Source organism: Coregonus lavaretus (genome assembly GCF_964263955.1).
Source record: "Coregonus lavaretus genome assembly, contig: HAP1_SCAFFOLD_744, whole genome shotgun sequence".
Lineage (NCBI taxonomy): Eukaryota > Metazoa > Chordata > Actinopteri > Salmoniformes > Salmonidae > Coregonus > Coregonus lavaretus.
This window is the reverse complement of record NW_028158676.1, coordinates 12,997-33,529: the sequence shown is the minus strand read 5'-3', so window position 1 is coordinate 33,529 and position 20,533 is coordinate 12,997. Positions and strand designations below refer to the sequence as shown.

At 42.1% G+C, this 20,533-nt stretch overlaps 1 protein-coding gene across 1 annotated transcript; it reads left to right on the top strand.

The window, feature by feature from the left end:
• Positions 1 to 15,609: 15,609 nt before the first annotated feature.
• On the top strand, positions 15,610 to 16,680 carry LOC311123694 (4-galactosyl-N-acetylglucosaminide 3-alpha-L-fucosyltransferase 9-like; the record flags this gene model as incomplete). The annotated part of the gene is made up of 1 exon (XM_084197938.1): positions 15,610 to 16,680. One exon carries the CDS (start codon positions 15,610 to 15,612, stop codon positions 16,678 to 16,680), a length of 1,071 nt encoding a protein of 356 aa, XP_084054064.1.
• Between the last annotated feature and the right edge of the window lie 3,853 nt (positions 16,681 to 20,533).

Here is a 20,533-nt window from a genome sequence, read left to right as displayed (position 1 = left end):
TGGGAATGATTTGATTTAAATAAATAGACTAAAGTACCTTAAATTACGACAGAATATTGGAAACACTAAAACGAGAAATAGCTCCTCAAAGCCTACTCCCGCTGGAGAGGGAAGAGAGAGTTGAGAGGGGAGGGGCTGGAGAGAGCGAGAGTGTGGCTTTTGGAGCCAGGAAAGACTGGGAGTTGGCTGGGAACACCACGGGGTGATTATTTGAGAGGTGCATGTGGGTTTCTGACGAGGGATGTTCTAAACTTGCTCACCCGAACGTAGACGTACGTCATGGGTGAGAAAGTAGAGAATATTTACATTTGCATTTTTGGTGATTTGGCAGACGCTCTTGTCTAGAGCGTCTTGCAGGAGCGATTGGGGTTGAGTGCCTTGCTCGAGGGCACATCGGCAGATTTTTCACCTGGTCGGCTCGGGGATTGGAACCGGCGACCTCTCGGTTGTTGGCGCGGCGCTATTGATCACTAAGCTGCCTGCCGCCCCATATGAGTTTAAGGTTGTGGCGTTGTTTGATCATGTGATAAGGTTTAATGGGTAATCGGACCATAACTAATGTGGTTATGGAAGTAATGTATCAATAGTGGAGAACCAATAGGGGGCTCCATTGAACTATTATGGTTTATTTGGCATTTCGGTGGCATGAGGCGAAGTCAACGGCTGGTGTGGGTGGTGACCGGATGCTACTGAGTATTTAGTTTGGTAATGTTGAATGGACTATTTGTAGCGTGTTTTGGGGTTAAATAGAAAAACTAACTTATTCAATAGGGAATGGGTGAAGGGAGAGAGAGTTTTTTGCTGAGGTGAAAGCTACTGCGATTTTCATTTGGTGACGTCACTTGCTCTATGAACTGGGAGTAGTTACTTTGAGAGCATCGCAGATGGTGTGGAGTGCCTGGCGATGTATGTAAAGGGTTCCTGGTTCGAAAACAGGTAGGGACAGTGAGTAAAGCTTTCGCAGTGGGGCTATATACCTAGATTACTATGTGGATTGAGAAATGTGAAAGGTTGAATTAGATAGCTTAAATAGAAGTATTCTAGAAAGGTCTATGAAAATATGTTATAAGGTCCCCATGCGATTTCCCCGAAGGAGCAAGGGGAGACAGATTTTCCTAGGGGGTTGAACAAATAATTGATAATGGATCATTTGAGATGAGATCACATGTAGCAGAGTTAGGGTAATCAATTAAATAATAATTGTATACTCGAGGAATTTTGAGTGGTTTTATGGATTAGTTATGAGGAATTAGATTGATACAAACAATTATTGATGGGTTAAGACTGGGGATATCTGTATCATGTTTTGTGTGTACTCCCATTTTTAGATTATAACCAGGAGAAAGAGATTAGCTCATCTCATTGGAATGTTGCCCAGGGCTAGGGGAGCAGTAGTGAAGTTAGGCAGTATTTAGGTCATAAAAGTGAGCTACCAAATTAAGTGAGGCCTGGCTATTTGTGGTTGTTATTTTTCAAATTGGGTTTTTCAAACAAAAAACAACACACCTAGTATGATGTTTATAAAGCCTTGTTGTTTCAATTTTGGGGGGTTTTCAGCAGGTCAAGGGTGATAGGTAGGATTAAATAATAACTATATATGAAGGAGAGGACAAAATACTTTTAAAAAAAATTATTAGAAATTGAGAGCTGAACATGTATGTGTGAAGATAATGTATTAACCACACCTGTATGTCAGAGGTTTTGTGCCCCACAGGTGAACTAAAGGAGAAGGTGACCCACTCTATCTAACCAGGAGACTGAAGCAGGCCTGGCGGGAAGGGCCCTACCAAGTACTGCCTTTGCCAGCAGAATAGCTGAGAGATCCATCTGGGTGTATGTCACTCACTGCAAAAAGGTAAACCCAGCTACACCTGACGAACAAACACAGAGTTAGGAGAAAGAACCGATCACCACTAGGGCTCGGGGGTTGGCTCCTTAACGAAGATTCCCTTACCCTGTCTGATCATCCCTGTGTGAGTTCGATAGAAGGTGAAGCAATGGGTTGGCCTCTGGCGTCTGACATGTTCTCAGGGCGAGGGTGGGGATTCACAGGTCTCCCGACGGTAGGTAGCTGTCTGATTGTGGGGGCCATATTCCTAACACACACAGACCCTCCTGATCAGCCAGAAGTAGTAGTTAACCTAACACAAGTTGATAAGGCATAGGAGACAGCTAGACGTAGGGAAAGGGGAAGTACTAGGGACTTTAGGGAAGGACATCACCATATGTATGTCACCATGTACATCCTGGGACTATGTAGTTGCTTATACCAAGCGGGGGGGGGGGGGGGGGGGGGGGATATGTCAATCTCAATACACAGTTTAGGGACAGGTGTAGTATTGTGAAAGTAGGGAATTATCAGAAATGGCAGTGCGACCCATATAAGGGTAGGTACTGTCTGAAAGTCTGAATTATGCTAAAACAGATTACAGACCTGACATGTGAGATATCCTCTTCAACTGGGGCACCCTATAGAGTAAACCTCTCTGAGGGAGGTAGTGAGACAGTGCAAACTATAGACCTGAAGGAAGTAGTACAGATGGAGACGGAGTAAATAGATTTTAACCTGTGGTTGGAATGGATTCAGTATACGGTCTAAAGAGGACTGTTATGCCTGTAGGACAGCCAAACCAAGGTTAACAACTACTCCGTTCCCCTTGACAGGCTTTAACTCTCTGTCAGGTTTATCCTCCATGCAAGCCACTGGGAATGTGGTGAAAGAGTCTTGTAGTAACTTGAACTATCTGTATCCCCCGATAACAAAAGTCATTCCGACCTAGGTTGCCTACGTTTGAAGTCACAGGGGATTCTTATTGTTTTTCTAGGACTAATAAGATAGGATACAGGGTAGGGCATCTTAGCTCCTGCTCCCACACAGAGAATATCACAACTAAAGAGACCATGACTAATCTCTCCTCTTTGTTGCAGCCAGAGGATTTTAGGATCCAAAACCAGGCCCGTGCTGACATCTGATGGTTGTGTGGTGATAACTGATTGTGAACTCACCTACATACGCAAACAATCAAACGTGTCAGAGACTGGTGAGTTGTCACATAGAAAGTAGGACCTCCTCCCGGGATCCTTTGATGAAAGGATATATATATATATTGATGGGATAGGAGTACCTCGAGGGGTTCCAGAACAATTCAAAGCTAGGAATCAGATCGCAGCTGGGTTTGAATCAAGTATTTTCTGGTGGTCAACAATTAATAAAAATGTAGATTGGATAAATTATATTTAATATAACCAGCAAAAGATTTATAAACCACACTTGTGATGCAATAAAGGGATTAGCTGAGCAGACAGCGGCAACTAGCTTAATGACATGGCAGAATAGAATAGCTTTAGATATGCTTTTGGCTGAGCGGGACGGGGTTTGTGTTCTGTTTGGATCTCTGTGCTGTACTTTCATCTCCAGCAACACAGCACCGGACGGGTCCGTGACCAAAGCGCTTCAGGGAGTGACCACACTGGCGAACGAACTGGTTGAGAACTCTGGTATTGATAGCTCCATAAACGGTTGGTTTGATAACATATTTGGTAAATGGAAAACTATTGTTGTAACTATTCTGGGTGAAGTTATAGCTTCTATGGGTATACTTGTTCTTTGTGGATGTTGTCTTATTCCCTGTGTCTGAGGGTTGGTGAGAAAAGGAGATGGAGAAGGTGGTTTCCAAACAGATGGTGAGATACGGCCCAATCCCGGACTCCGACCTAAGGAATGAAGGATATGACCTACCAGACTTGGAGGAGTGACACCCTAGAGGGTGTCTAAAGGGGGCCAAAATTTACTTCCCTGTTTGTGTTTTATGCTTTATTAATCAAGCTAACCATTGTGAATGTTTGTCTTTCCTTATGTGAAGGTTTGAAGTTCCTGGGTGACTGGTAGCCAACCGTTTGCAAGTTGGGTGTAGATGGAAGGACTGAGGGTTTTTATTTTTCAGTATCATTATTGCCTATTAATAAAACTGTGATTCTTTTTGTTTGTATTGTATTTTAATGACTGACATCCTGTGTTTTCTTATTTTGGGTTCACACCCTAGTGGGTGTGAAAAGGGGGATTGTTGGGTTCTATTTTTCTCATAATTGGATCTGTATGTGATGAATAACTTAGAAGGAATGCATTAATGATAAGAATAGGTTTGTACTATACTGATATAAATTGTTTCACATAACAGGCTGTGATTCATGTAAGGAACGTTAGGGGGTAGGACAGATAAGACTTGTATTTCTTACAGATACGAACACTCTCTCTTTGTTGTCTGTGAAACCATCCTTGAACGTAGGTACATAGAGTACAGATTGGAAGGGTGTCTTTTGGGTGCTGACTCTACAGGTTATTATGATAGCAACTTATGCCTGGGAACGGTGGAGCGCCAAGGGGTGGAGCGCCAAGGGGTTGGGACTAACCCGTGCGCCAACGGATTGGCTGAGTAAAGTCTAAACCACACTCAGTCCTTTACTCTGATTGGCCAACAGAAGAGGTGGGAACTCTCTGTCAGAGTATTTGAGAAAGAACCTGTAAACAATGGTTTAGTTCTCTGTCTGCCCTGCGTGGTATTTCAGTGAGCCCGTATACGAACCATCATACTTATCATACATACATTTTGCATATAATAAATTTAGCTTGGATTGAATATCTCTTGATTATGTTTTCTCTTATTCCAATACCAGATTTGAATTACGCAATTTCTAACACTGGTTTCCAGTGAGCAATTTACAACAGTGGATGATCAAACCATTTGTAGAAAGCTTGCATTTCCTGCTCTCAAGCAGTTTTTATGAAATTAGGCCATTATTACATTTACATTTTAGTCATTTAGCAGACGCTCTTATCCAAAGCGATTTACAGTTAGTGAGTGCATACATTATTTTATTTTTTTTCATACCCCCGTGGGAATCGAACCCACAACCCTGGCGTTGCAAACGCCATGCTCTACCAACTGAGCTTGATAATAAATGTGTGTGAATCAGTGAAATTCACAAACTAGAATTGTGTTTTTTGTGTGAATTGTGTTCAGTTGTCAGATGATGATGATGATGATTAATTGAATTCCGTGACGTCACGAGTGAGGAAGGAGGAGGTGTGGCGGGAAAAAGGGGTGGAATAAATGGTGGCGTTTTTTGGACTCACATGCTTTCCGTAGTATGTTGACGTGTGGATTTTGTGGATCACTAGCCTCCTTGCTGTACTTTACACAACATGGTTTAGATAGTAGTGGCAATATAGTCATAAAGCTGAAGTTTACCTCCGTGCAAAGCTGTACTAAAACAGTTATACAATTGAACAGTTTTAGAAGCCAACAAATACAATGGCAGCCGCCTGGGAAGAAATCAGACGTCTGGAAGCGGATTTTCAGAGAGCACAGTTTGCTGACACAGTGCAGAGGTAATGCAAGCTGGCTAGTGCAAAATAGCTATCTATAACTACAGTCCTAGCTATTTGGCTAGCTAAATCCATTGTTGGCTAGCTAAATCGCTAAGCACAACAATGGATATTGATTGATTGCTAGCTATCTTGCTAACTTATGGAACGTTAACGTGAAGCTAGCAAATGAACTAGCTAAGTAGGAGAAGTTCAAGATGACGGTCAATCACCCTCGGTCTGGGGCTCCATGCAAGACCTCACCTTGTCACCTCATCAATGATCATGAGGAAGGTGAGGGATCAGCCCAGAACTACACAGCAGGACATGGTCAATGACCTGAAGAGAGCTGGGACCTCAGTCTCAAAGAAAACCATTAGTAACACACTACGCCGTCATGGATTAAAATCCTGCAGCGCACGCAAGGTCCCCCTGCTCAAGCCAGCGCATGTCCAGGCCCGTCTGAAGTTTGCCAATGACCATCTGGATGATCCAGAGGAGAAATGGGAGAAGGTCATCTGGTCTGATGAGACAAAAATAGAGCTTTTTGGTCTAAACTCCACTCGCCGTGTTTGGAGGAAGAAGAAGGATGAGTACAACCCCAAGAACACCATCCCAATCGTGAAGCACGGAGGTGGAAACATCATTCTTTGGGGATGCTTTTCTGCAAAGGGGACAGGACGACTGCATCATATTGAGGGGAGGATGGATGGGGCCATGTATCGCGAGATCTTGGCCAACAACCTCCATCCCTCAGTAAGAGCATTGAAGATGGGTCGTGGCTGGGTCTTCCAGCATGACAACGACCCAAAACACACAGCCAGGGCAACTAAGGAGTGGCTCCGTAAGAAGCATCTCAAGGTCCTGGAGTGGCCTAGCCAGTCTCCAGACCTGAACCCAATAGAAAATCTTTGGAGGGAGCTGAAAGTCCGTATTGCCCAGCGACAGCCCCGAAACCTGAAAGATCTGGAGAAGGTCTGTATGGAGGAGTGGGACAAAATCCCTGCTGCAGTGTGTGCAAACCTGGTCAAGACCTACAGGAAACGTATGATCTCTGTAATTGCAAACAAAGGTTTCTATACCAAATATTAAGTTCTGCTTCTCTGATGTATCAAATACTTATGTCATGCAATAAAATGAAAATTAATTACTTAAAAATCATACAATGTGATTTTCTGGATTTATGTTTTAGATTCCGTCTCTCACAGTTGAAGTGTACCTATGATAAAAATTACAGACCTCTACATGCTTTGTAAGTAGGAAAACCTGCAAAATCGGCAGTGTATCAAATACTTGTTCTCCCCACTGTATATATATTTTATTTTATACCTACAGGGGTTGTCAAATTCAAAATCAAAATGGCTAATGGTACATGTTATGGCCATCTTAAAACAATTATTAGACTTACAGGGGTTGAGTCCATGCAACTTATTATGTGACTTCTTAAGCAAAATTTTACTCCTGAACTTATTTAGGCTTGCCATAACAAAGGGGTTGAATACTTATTGAATCAAGATATTTCAGCTTTCCATTTTTTATTAATTAGCAAAAACAATTTGAAAAACATAATTCCACTTTGACATTATAGGCTATTGTGTATAGGCCAGTGACCAACAATCTCAATTTAATCAATTTTAAATTCAGGTTGTAACAACAAAATGTGGAAAAAGTCAAGGGGTGTGTATACTTTCTGAAGGCACTTTATGTACAGTATCTTCACAGTCAGGCCTACATATGAGTACTTAAAGGTAGACTCAAGCCTCATTCACATTACATCTGAGCAGTCTGTTGCGATGCGCCGGATATCATTCATTTCAATGGGGACTGTCCGCAACGGAGTGGTATAGCAGCGCTCCCCTTGTGGTTGAAGGCTCGGTTGCGAAACGGATGCCACATACTTAAAAATGTTCCAAACTGAATCATCTTTAGTGCAGTCCGGGGAGAACAACTGCCCCCTCTTATTGAGGATTTCAAGTTCAAGGCCAACCGGGGTACTGCAGGCAATGTTTTCAGAAAGCATTATAGTCAATAGGAGTATGGCGATCTTCGTGGTCAATATTCATGGGTATACACAATTTTTAGAACAAACTCATGGTGCCAATACTTACCTCTATTTCACCAGATGTATGTCCTTTAACCAATTATTTTAAAATCGCACATAGAAGAAGTTATAGGGGAAATGTGCAGCCTGCAGTACCCTGCTTGGCCTTCAACTTGAGATACTCAATGAGCTGGGGCAGCACTGAGCTAGCCTGCAACATCACTTCCTAGAGCAGCTCAAATTGCACATGCAATGTTCCCAAAAACTCCTCCATGAAACAAGATGGCAACACGCCAAAACAACACTTCCTGGTCTTCAAAAGCACCACTGAGACTTCACATAGGAAACAATAGGTTGATGTCATCGATGGCTTTATGGGATAGCTAGCAATTTGTAAACAATTACCCATTCCTATAAGTGAGTACTATTTTAATAGTAATGTTAAATAATACACATTGCCCATTAGGCCAATTATATTATGACTGTTGCCTGCTGTTTTAGTTTATTGTGATGGTAATGACGCTTGTTTTTTTAATCATTGTTAGGTGGAGTTCGCTAGCTACAGTGTCTTCAACCTAGCCTAGCTTTTAGCTAGCTAGCTGCTCTGTAAGCTAATTTGACATGCTAGAAAGTTAGAGAAACAAGTTGAGGAAAAAGTAACTAAACATAACATGTTTTTTTTATCACCTGGAACAATATGTGTCTCCTGTCTTGAATGAAAAGGTTATATTTTGCAATCTCCCAAAATAAATGCGATCTCTGACGAGAGGCTCTCCTCCATCTTGTCTTGCATTGTGAAACCATATGCTCTCCGTCCAGTAACGGAATGAGATTGCATGAAGATCACGTACGTCATAATGAAATACGTCACGATGTGTACAGGCATCAGCTAAAAGTATCACTGTATATAATGGGCTTGTTCGACATTGCAGCCGACAGTGCAGGCGACTGCCGACTGACTGATCTACAAAGAACCTTGCATCATAAATAACTACTCATTATTATTTGTAGATCATTTTGTAGATCAATTTACCCATGATACATTACGGTTTGATCCTCTCGAACACGGCCATTGAGATGATCTGCATATGTGCTGCATATATGTCGTCTCAAATAAAACTGTGAAGGACCTAGGCGTTACTCTTGACCCTGATCTCTCTTTTGACGAACATATCAAGACTGTTTCAAGGACAGCTTTTTTCCATCTACGTAACATTGCAAAAATCAGAAATTTTCTGTCCAAAAATGATGCAGAAAAATTAATCCATGCATTTGTTACTTCTAGGTTAGACTACTGCAATGCTCTATTTTCCGGCTACCCGGATAAAGCACTAAATAAACTTCAGTTAGTGCTAAATACGGCTGCTAGAATCCTGACTAGAACCAAGAAATTTTATCATATTACTCCAGTGCTAGCTTCCCTACACTGGCTTCCTGTTAAGGCAAGGGCTGATTTCAAGGTTTTACTGTTAACCTATAAAGCGTTACATGGGCTTGCTCCTACCTATCTTTCCGAGTTGGTCCTGCCGTACATACCAATACGTACGCTACGGTCACAAGACGCAGGCCTCCTAATTGTCCCTAGAATTTCTAAGCAAACAGCGGGAGGCAGGGCTTTCTCCTATAGATCTCCATTTTTATGGAACAGTCTGCCTACCCATGTGAGAGACGCAGACTCGGTCTCAACCTTTAAGTCTTTACTGAAGACTTATCTCTTCAGTAGGTCATATGATTGAGTGTAGTCTGGCCCAGGAGTGTGAAGGTGAACGGAAAGGCTGGAGCAACGAACAGCCCTTGCTGTCTCTGCCGGGCCGGTTCCCCTCTCCACTGGGGTTCTCTGCCTCTAACCCTGTTGCAGGGGCTGAGTCACTGGCTTGCTGGTGCTCTTTCATGCCGTCCCTGGGGGGGGTGCGTCACTTGAGTGGGTTGAGTTACTGACGTGATCTTCCTGTCTGGGTTGGCGCCCCCCCCCCCTTGGTTTGTGCTGTGGTGGAGACCTCTGTGGGCTATACTCGGCCTTGTCTCAGGATTGTAAGTTGGTGGTTGGGGATATCCCTCTAGTGGTGCGGGGGCTGTGCTTTGGCGGAGTGGGTGGGGTTATATCCTTCCTGTTTGGCCCTGTCCGGGGGTTTCTTCGGATGGGGCCACAGTGTCTCCGGACCGCTCCTGTCTCAGCCTCCAGTATTTATGCTGCAGTAGTTTATGTGTCGGGGGGCTGGGGTTAGTTGGTTATACCTGGAGTACTTCTCCTGTCTTATCCAGTGTCCTGTGTGAATTTAAGTATGCTCTCTCTAATTCTCTCGTTCTCTCTTTCTCTCTGAGAACCTGAGCCCTAGGACCATACGTCAGGACTACCGGGCATGATGACACCTTGCTGTCCCCAGTCCGCCTGGCCTTGCTGCTATTCCAGTTTCAACTGTTCTGCCTGCGGCTACGAAACCCCTACCTGTCCCAGACCTGCTGTTTTCAACTCTAAATGATCGGCTATGAAAAGCCAACTGAGAGACCTGAGCCCTAGGACCATACGTCGGGACTACCGGCCGTGGTGACTCCTTGCTGTCCCCAGTCCGCCTGGCCTTGCTGCTATTCCAGTTTAAACTGTTCTGCCTGCGGTTATGGAACCCCTACCTGTCCCAGACCTGCTGTTTTAAACTCTAATGATCGGCTATGAAAAGCCAACTGAGATTTATTCCTGATTATTATTTGACCATGCTTGTCACTTATGAACATTTTTGAACATCTTGGCATGGTTCTGTTATAATCTCCACCCGGCACAGCCAGAAGAGGACTGGCCACCCCTCATAGCCTGGTTCCTCTCTAGGTTTCTTCCTAGGTTTTGCCTTTCTAGGGAGTTTTTCCTAGCCACCGTGCTTCTACACCTGCATTACTAGCTGTTTGGGGTTTTAGGCTGGGTTTCTGTACAGCACTTCGAGATATTAGCTGATGTAAGAAGGGCTATATAAAATAAAATTGATTGATTGATTGATTGATACGCTTCACGCTGTTACAGCGTGGTAGCCAGGGGACCAAAACAGTGGAGAAGTGTAGCCTCAGGCTTCAGCACTCTTAGTTGTTGTGGAAATTGACCCACTATGCTGTTTACGTTCTGCATCTACGGCATATCACTGAGTCTACCTTTAAAAGTTATTTAATCTCTTTGCAGGCACCAATGGAGTCCATTTTGAAGAGGAAAATGAAAAGAATCCTAGTGAAAATGAAATAGCTCTGTCTGAGGATGGAGCAGGCTGACACTGGACACGGCAGGGCTCACAGGTTAATCAGGGAGAGCAGAAAGGAGAGAGAGAGGGGGCAGAGAGAGGGGGGGCAGAGAGAGAGGGGGGGCAGAGAGAGAGAGAGAGGCTACAAGGACAGAGGCATTTTCCTGCAGCTGCTATATAGAGCACTGCATTCCCATTCCACTGAAATCTTCTCAAATGAGAAAGCCATGCTTATCTCTAAGGGGGATTTTGCAGAAATGAAAAACTATCCTTTGGTCCATATCCGTAACCATAACCTAAAATAAGACCACAATGCAAAAAGTGAAATCTCAATATCTTATATTGAGCGATAATTCACTTAAAATTAGTGGGGGGTTTTTGTTTTTTTGTTACCAAGCGAAATTATTTGATGTCATTGGCAGATAAATATATTTTTTTTCACCTAAAAAATGCTTAATACAAGTCACTTATCTTATTTCAAGATATGTTTCAAGATATTTTACCTTATATATTGAAATAAGAATTACATTTATTAAGCCTTTTTTAAGTTAAAATAAGCAAAATAATTTGCCAATGATGTTAGATAATTTAGCTTGGTAAGAAAAAACAAGGAAAGAACACACATTTTAAGTGAATTATCACTCAATATAACATATTTAGACTTGCTTAGATTTCACTTTTTGCAGTGCATAATTGGTTCCCATGGGTAAAAACAGCTTATAAGAATGTATGTATGTGAGTCTAGACATCACTGTACTTGCTAGTCCAGACAACTGAGACTTATTATAGTGGCTTCCTTTTCAGATCTGCCATGACAGTGCTGTGATAGTGGTGTGATTGGGTTCATGCTACCATACGCCAGCTGCAGACGTCAATGAAAACACATTATTTGTCTTTTACTGCCATCCGGAGTCTGTACTTGGAAAGTACACATTCATCCTTGGAAACTACACATTTTCCAAACTCGGGCAGGACCGAGTTTGGGAAACCCTGGGTCACAGAACTCTACCTGTTGTCAGCTGATTTCATCCTTCTGCCGTTGGAAATGTGAGACAAAATATCCACAGGAAAGTATTATTAAACTGACTTCAAAACAAGTCAGTTTTGACTTGGCTATCACGATTTGTTTGTTCATCACCAAGGCGTGAGCACAAGACACCATGCATATATACTACCCCCAAAGTCTTGCATGCGTTTACATGTTTTTGCGCATGTGCCAGGTGATAATCTCTGTTTAATAATACTTCCCTGTGGATATTTCTTCACAAATTCCTACCTACAAAAGGACCAACTGCAAAGTGACAGGTTGATTACTATCTATTAGTTGCCCAATTCATTTTCAACAGCTAGCTTGTCCCAGATTGTGTGTCTATCAAACTGGGAACATCCCACTGGGCACACACTGGTTGAAACAATGTTGTTTTCACATCATTTCAATTAAATTACATTGAACCAACATGGAATAGACGTTGAATTGATGTCTGTGCCCAGTGGGATGTGTTACACAGCAGAAGCCCTGCTAAACAAAAGAAAAAGGATTCTGGCAACTTACCCCATGGATACAGAGGCTCACAAGAAGAGGGGACCTGGTTGCTGTTTGGAACAGGCTGTGAAGCTGTAGCTTTTCTGTATTCTGAATACAGAATATTCTCCAACATGAGTTTGAGTTTATTCAAGTCTTGCAGGCATTTGCAGTTTCTCCTGGAGGAACCAGACACCCAAGTTAAAAGTATGCAATGACACACAGGCTTAAATAAATCAACAAGTTTGAATTCACTTCAGTTGAAACATATGAATAGAGCCCCCACAGTAGAGGTGTCATAATACCCATAAAACCTAGCGGTCAAACAGGGAAATGGTTCCAATCATTTTTCCACCATCCAGTTTTCCATAGGGGATTTTAGAAAAACTTAAAATAAGGGCTGTGTTTCGTGTAGGTTTACCCTTCATAACCATGTAAATCTCTCGTGGACAAGGTGACTTATCAATATATTCGGCTCTATTTATGCTCAGATTCGATGATATTTAGCATCAAAGTAGACATCATGCAAGACTACAAATCTCTGCAAGCTCCTGCAACTCATCTCTAGCAGGCACCTTTGCTAACAGGTACATTTAAAGAAATGTAGCCAATTCATTCATTACTACATTTAGCTAACATTAGATAGTTAATCCAGAGAAAGTTACTTTTGCCTCCATTTGGCAGTCTCGTCCAGATCATGATGGCATTTGTAGTTCTTTATGATAGCCACATTAGCAGCTAATTAGCATTTCATTAGTTGGGAGTAAATACAGGCAAATATATTGATAAAAGTCACCTTGTCCGAGAGAGATTTACACGTCAAAATGTCACGCCAGGGAAAGCCTACACGAAACACAGCCCTTATTTTAACTGTTTCTAAAATCCTCTAAGGGAAAAGAACGATTGGAACAGTTTCCCTTCTTCTTCAATGAGGTTTAACGGCGGTTGGCATCCAATTTGATGCAATACCGCCACCTACTAGACTGGAGTACAACTCCCTTACATTTTGCTTGAAAAATCTAATAAAGAAATACCCTACCATCTAACACTACACTCACAAATTCAAAAATATTAATAATTAACACCACACTACTCCACTATTTAAATATATTCATTCCTACCTCATGCCCTCAACCTGAAATGATGGGACATCACCACTTAACACTCCCTGTAACTCTTCTGATGTCAAGTCTCGCACACCCAAATACCACTCTGCAGCTGCCACCACAACCTCCATTTTCTTTGACTTACGTTCCATCCCTGCAGTACAATTAATAACCATTGCTATAAATGCTAAAAATCCAATCTTACTGAAACATATATCACTTGTTGGCCTATCCCTCTGTACTGGTACAAACCTACTGCTATCACCACTCCTCACCCTTGACCCATCTTCCTCTACTTTCTTCACTGCACTACTCTTACCCTGCAAACCTCAACCTGCCTCTCTCACACATTTCTGATCCCCAGCCCCATGGGCACCCCTACAATTAGCACATAACACTACTTTGTCTCATGCCCTTCTACACACCTTGGAACCTCCCTTGTACACACTGCAACCACATGCCCATAAGTTTGACACCTGTAACATCGTAATGTATTCGGCACATAAGCTCGTACAGGATAACTTGTATATCCTAACTTCACTTTGTCAGGCAAAGACTCAACTTCAAAACTCAAAATAACAGACATGACACTTCTGTTTCCCCACTCTCGCCACCCTGTTTGCGTCGCACCAAACAACGAGCATCACAAACACCAGGAATCTTCCCCTTCAGTTGGTCAACTTTTACATTTACTGCTACCCCAGTAATCACTCCTTTCAATGGCGCCCTTTTCTTGAGAGCGAAACAATTCACAATTCTTTCCCCCATTTGTTTAACTCTGAGCGCCTTCTCCCTCTGACCAACGGAAACACAAACAATTATCACTAGACCACTTCTGGTTACCCTCACCGATTCCACTATACCCAAAACCATTTCCCTGTTTGACCGCTAGGTTTTATGGGTATTATGATTCATACTGTGGTACTCTATTGGTGATCTTATTTATGCCTGTGAAGTCATGTTGGTAATTTCCCTCAATTTCTCCACACACAAACTGACTAATTGTTAGTTTTAGGCCTAGGCTACTCTTGTTAACCTATGACTATGCTATCAGTAATCGCTTGAAACATTAGGCCTATGCTTTAGTTAATGTAACTGAACAAACGCCAGGGTCTGGTAATCATATAGTCATTTAGAGATGTTTGTCTTTTTATTCTATTAAATGGGATAATTGCCAACTTTCTATCTGCTCACCACCACTGTGGGTTATATAGGGCCTACATGAGCCATGCCAGTCAACAGGTTGTTTTTCCTGACCTGGAGGAACCAGATAGATACCCAAATTAAAAGCGAATTCACTTCAGTTGATAAATGTATTAATGTAAATAAATTAAGAAGGCTAATAATAGGCCTGTGCTGGACATTCGATCCCTTTTCTCCCCACACAAAAGGCCTAGGCTTAATTTTCTGCACACAATTGTCGATTACTCATGATGTTGACCTTTAACTATGTGATTTCTAATCCCTTAAAACATTATTATGATCAGACGCCAGAGTCCGGTAGCCTAATCATGTCATTTATTTAGAAATGTTTGTCTGTTTCGACAACCTGGCCCTGCTCTGCTCACCTCCGCTGTGATATGACTCTTGGGCGTGGCTCAAATTCAAGGCTCACAGGTTTCGCGTCTCTGGTTATTTGCTTTCTCAAGTTTCGAGGGTAGGTAGCACCTATTTTCATTATTATTAGAAACGACCATGTTTATGCAAATCGCCTTTATATTGTTTAATGTGTTAATTGTTGGTCATTTATGTTAATTGAGCAATCACATTGTAGCCTATTAGCACTGTTCATTGACATTTTGAAAGTATACCTGTTTTAGGTTTGTGCCAGGTAAGGGCAGGTCCTATGATGTTAATATTGCTATTGGCCATGTTTAGGCTATTTTCTAAAGTAAAACTAAACGTCTGCATGTAGGTGGAATTGCCTTTTAAAACGTAGGCTACAAGCAGCAGTAGTATAATGAATCAGCAGCCTATTGATTAGATTATCCTCTGAGTTTCTCTAGCTATCCCATGTTCCAATTTGTTAGTCATGTATGAAATGAGTTGTTATAGGTCATTATTCATCAACGTCTAGGCTACTTATTTCATAATCTTAGCCTATGCATTGATTGTGATCTTGCATAAGTAAGCTAAAATATGTAGACCTGTTTCTATGTTGGACATCTGTGACTAGATAGTGTCAGGTTTTTGTGATATAAAAGGCTATAAGATACACAATCCATATCACCTGAGAAAATATATGCACTGAACCAAACCAGTACATTACTGCATTGTTTGTTTCATTATTGAACCAGTGTCATCAACATTGTTTTGAATCAAACTAATGACATTATTAATTTTTTTACAGGACAAAAATGGCGATGGCAACTTTTAACCGCTTAATGCGCCGACTTGTGACTGCAATCATTGCAATAGGCTGTTTTGTGACTGTTTTCCTCATGTATTTTAAATGGTCAAGTAATTGGCTTGCATCATCAACACTACCAATTCAGAAGGAAGAACATCTGGAAGCAAATGAGGTTAATAATAAGACCATTGTTCTATTATGGCTGTGGCCTTTTGGCCAGTCCTATGATCTGGACACATGCAGCCCCCTGTTCAATATTGAAGGCTGTTTTTTAACAGCTGACCGAGACCTATACAATAAGTCAAGTGGGGTCATCATTCACCATAGAGACATAAAAAGTGATTTATCAAATCTACCACCATTGCAGCGCCCACCTTTCCAAAAGTGGGTGTGGATGAATCTAGAGTCCCCGTCACACACGTATAAAAACCCAGGTCTTGGAAATATTTTCAATTTGACTTTGAATTATAGGCAAGATGCAGATATTGAAGTGCCGTATGGGTCAGTTGTATTCAGCCAAGAGGAGGGGGAAGCTTTCGTATTGCCAAATAAAACTAAATTGGTCTGCTGGATTGTGAGCAACTGGAACCCTGACCATGCCAGAGCGAGGTACTACAATGAATTGCATAAACACATAGAGATACACACCTATGGAAAAGCCTTTGGAGAACACATCAATGATCAAGACTTCCTGGACACAATATCCAGTTGTAAATTCTATCTTTCGTTTGAGAACTCAATTCACAAAGATTACATCACTGAAAAGCTGTACAACCCACTAGCTGCTGGATCTGTGCCAATTGCTCTTGGGCCACCTAGGCAGAACTATGAGAACTTTGTGCCTGGAGATGCCTTTATACATGTGGATGATTTCCTCTCTCCCAAAGAGCTGGCTAACCATCTCACACTGTTACATACAAATGAAGAAATGTATCTGCGGTATTTTGACTGGCGCAGACATTTCAATGTCAAGAGGTCCCATTTCTGGGCTGAACACACATGTCATGCCTGCGATTACATTAAAAGACACAAGGAATATAAAGTTTGTAATAACCTTGACACTTGGTTTTGGGGTTGACAGCTCATTTGCTTCTGCAATGTTGGGGTTCAATGTTATGGTATCTCATAAAACATATACGAAAGCTGAAGAACATAAGCACATCCAGATCCTTCCCGCAGTTGCTGGAGTTTACATTTACATTCGAGTCATTTAGCAGACGCTCTTATCCAGAGCGACTTACAGTTAGTGAGTGCATACATTTAATTTTTACTTTTTTTCATACTGGCCCCCCGTGGGAATCGAACCCACAACCCTGGCGTTGCAAACGCCATGCTCTACCAACTGAGCTACATCCTTGCCGGCCATTCCCTACCCTACCCTGGACGACGCTGGGCCAATTGTGCGATCTCTATGATGGCAGTCTCAGACTGAAGTATTGGTGCTTTCAAGACAACTGGGAACTCGTGAAAAAATGAGCTCCGACTGGGAAAAGTAGTTTTGAACGGTCATCCAACTCGAAATTCCAAGTCGCAAACTCTGGCATTTTTCTAGAGCTCCGACTTTCCGACCTGAAAATCACTGATGTCATGATTTGACCTAGCTTTGTTTTCCGAGTTCCCAGTTGTCTTGAAAGTACGGAAGTCCAGAGAGGACATATGAATAAAAAATACCTTGTTATGTCAAGATCACGACTTATTTATCTCAACACTACATAACAAAAGTTGTTTGTCGAGATCACAAGATAATTTTGTTGTGATCACGACCTAACAAAAGTTATTTTGTGGAGATCACGAGATAATCAAAAGTACCACGCATCAGCCATTCATTTGTTCAGATGCACGATAACCCACTCATCACCTGTGGCTGCATTGATCGCAATGCGTTCGTAGGGTCCTGAACATGCCTGACAGGCCGCCCCCAAGACCACAGCCAATCGCATGCAAGGAATAACGCAGTTAATTTGCCTAGTGTTGTGAGCTAGCTAGTTAGCTAGGCAGTCTAGTAAGCTAGCTTGTTATCTATGCTGCATAACTGATATGTGTATAATTATAAGGGACACTTCATGTTTTGTGGATACTATTAAAATGTACAGTGGGTGAGCTCCATTCCAGTCAGGCTGATCAGATTCAATTTCAGCCTCAGAGGCTCAGAAATAAGGATGCTGCCTTGTGTGCTGTTTCATAGGTAAAGCTCATTGCAGGCAGATCAGCTGTCAACGCTTTATAGACTGATGCATATAACCCAGAGTGGGTGAGCTCTAGTCTTGGCAGGCATAAATCACGATTCTGCCTTGTGGGCTGTTTCACATGTAAGACTTTTGTTATGTAGTGATCATGAGATAATTAAGTTGTGATCTCCAAATATATATGTTTTATTAATATGACCTCTCTGGACTTCCGTATGAAAGCACCAATAGAGCAGCGGAAGAATCCAGTTTCTTGCCTCTCTCTGCTGCTCATCTGTCTTTCTGCCTCTCTCTGCTGCGCGTATCAGCCAACCAGACATACAGAATAGTGATGATGAGGCCCCGTGTAGCTCAGTTGGTAGAGCATGGCGCTTGCAACGCCAGGGTTGTGGGTTCGATTCCCACGGGGGGCCAGTATGAAAAAAAATTATGCACTCACTAACAGTAAGTCGCTCTGGATAAGAGCGTCGGCAAAATGATGTAAATCAAATGATAGCTGCAGTACTGTTGATATTTAAAATAGGTCGTTTTTTCCTACACACACTCACGCATCTAAAAACAAGCATGTTTGATACCGGGTGCACGCAATCTCTGTGGGCAGACCGTGAAACAGGCGCAACCAGGTGCTGACTCTACAGGTTATTATGATAGCAACTTATGCCTGGGAACGGTGGAGCGCCAAGGGGTGGAGCGCCAAGGGGTTGGGACTAACCCGTGCGCCAACGGATTGGCTGAGTAAAGTCTAAACCACACTCAGTCCTTTACTCTGATTGGCCAACAGAAGAGGTGGGAACTCTCTGTCAGAGTATTTGAGAAAGAACCTGTAAACAATGGTTTAGTTCTCTGTCTGCCCTGCGTGGTATTTCAGTGAGCCCGTATACGAACCATCATACTTATCATACATACATTTTGCATATAATACATTTAGCTTGGATTGAATATCTCTTGATTATGTTTTCTCTTATTCCAATACCAGATTTGAATTACGCAATTTCTAACAATTGGTGACCTCCGACTGTGATCTGGTAGCGGAACTTCGCTGGGATTCATCCAGCCTATTGGACATCGCTGTCATCGAACTGTGTGTTTCACAAAGTGCCCGGGCTTCTAAAAACACAGGTAAGCAGACACCTATTGTTTATATAACTAAAGTTCTGCATATTGGCTTTATCCAAATTAATTTTGTGAAACACCTGTTTGATGTAAGTGAACCCTATTGTACTATAAATAACGATTACAGTATACTATTTCGATTTCATAATATACTATGCAAATGTTTGATAATTCTGATGGTTAAACCCATGGAATAGTAGAGGTGGCTGTGTGCCCCATAGTAGAGGTGGCTGTGTGCCCCATATTAGAGGTGGCTGTGTGCCCCATAGTAGAGGTGGCTGTGTGCCCCATAGTAGAGGTGGCTGTGTGCCCCATAGTAGAGGAGGCTGTGTGCCCCATAGTAGAGGAGGCTGTGTGCCCCATTGTATACCTTTGTTATCTGTGTGTCCTAAGAAACTTTAGTTGTGTGACAAAGAATTACGATTGTGTGTCGAGTGTAAGTGTGTCATTTATGACTGTGTGATAGGATTATGACTGTGTATTGTGAGTGAGTGTGATAACTGTGTACTAATTTTGCTGTGTGATAACTGTATACTACGTTTAACTGTGTAATAACTGTGTACCATTTTGGCTGAGAATACAAACAATATTTTAAAACAGTAAATAATGAGAATTACAATTAGGAAATAAAGTTTAAATTGTGCAAACGTTAACAAAAGACACCCATAGGAGATACTTTAAATAGATAGGCAGTACGACGCTATGGCACATATCAGTTCAGACTAGATATGACTAGGTTCAAAAGGAGACACTTACAATTCTTTAAGACGGGGTGACGTATGCATGAGAGTGTGAATGATAAACCAGTATACCTTGATAGAAAACTAATTGGGAATCAAAGACGTCTGTGCCTGTCCAAACTGTATAATTTGGGGATAACTGTTGGGTTTGTGGTTGCTTAAACCATATAACCCGTTAATAACAATTAGGAACATAAAGCTAAAGTGATGAATTGTGTGACTGAACTGAAACGTTTGAGCTGATATGATTGAACTGTGGCGTTTGGTGTTAGACATAGCATAATACTGGTTGTAGGTGCTTGGGTTGAGGCTTTTTTGTTGATTATTTGATGTAACGTTTGATGTTTGACCATGCAAAATACTGGTTAAACAATTAGACTGAAATAATTCGGTTTATCGTTGAAATATAAACGTGCACCAACTTTAACTAATTAGGTGGGAATGATTTGATTTAAATAAATAGACTAAAGTACCTTAAATTACGACAGAATATTGGAAACACTAAAACGAGAAATAGCTCCTCAAAGCCTACTCCCGCTGGAGAGGGAAGAGAGAGTTGAGAGGGGAGGGGCTGGAGAGAGCGAGAGTGTGGCTTTTGGAGCCAGGAAAGACTGGGAGTTGGCTGGGAACACCACGGGGTGATTATTTGAGAGGTGCATGTGGGTTTCTGACGAGGGATGTTCTAAACTTGCTCACCCGAACGTAGACGTACGTCATGGGTGAGAAAGTAGAGAATATTTACATTTGCATTTTTGGTGATTTGGCAGACGCTCTTGTCTAGAGCGTCTTGCAGGAGCGATTGGGGTTGAGTGCCTTGCTCGAGGGCACATCGGCAGATTTTTCGCCTGGTCGGCTCGGGGATTGGAACCGGCGACCTCTCGGTTGTTGGCGC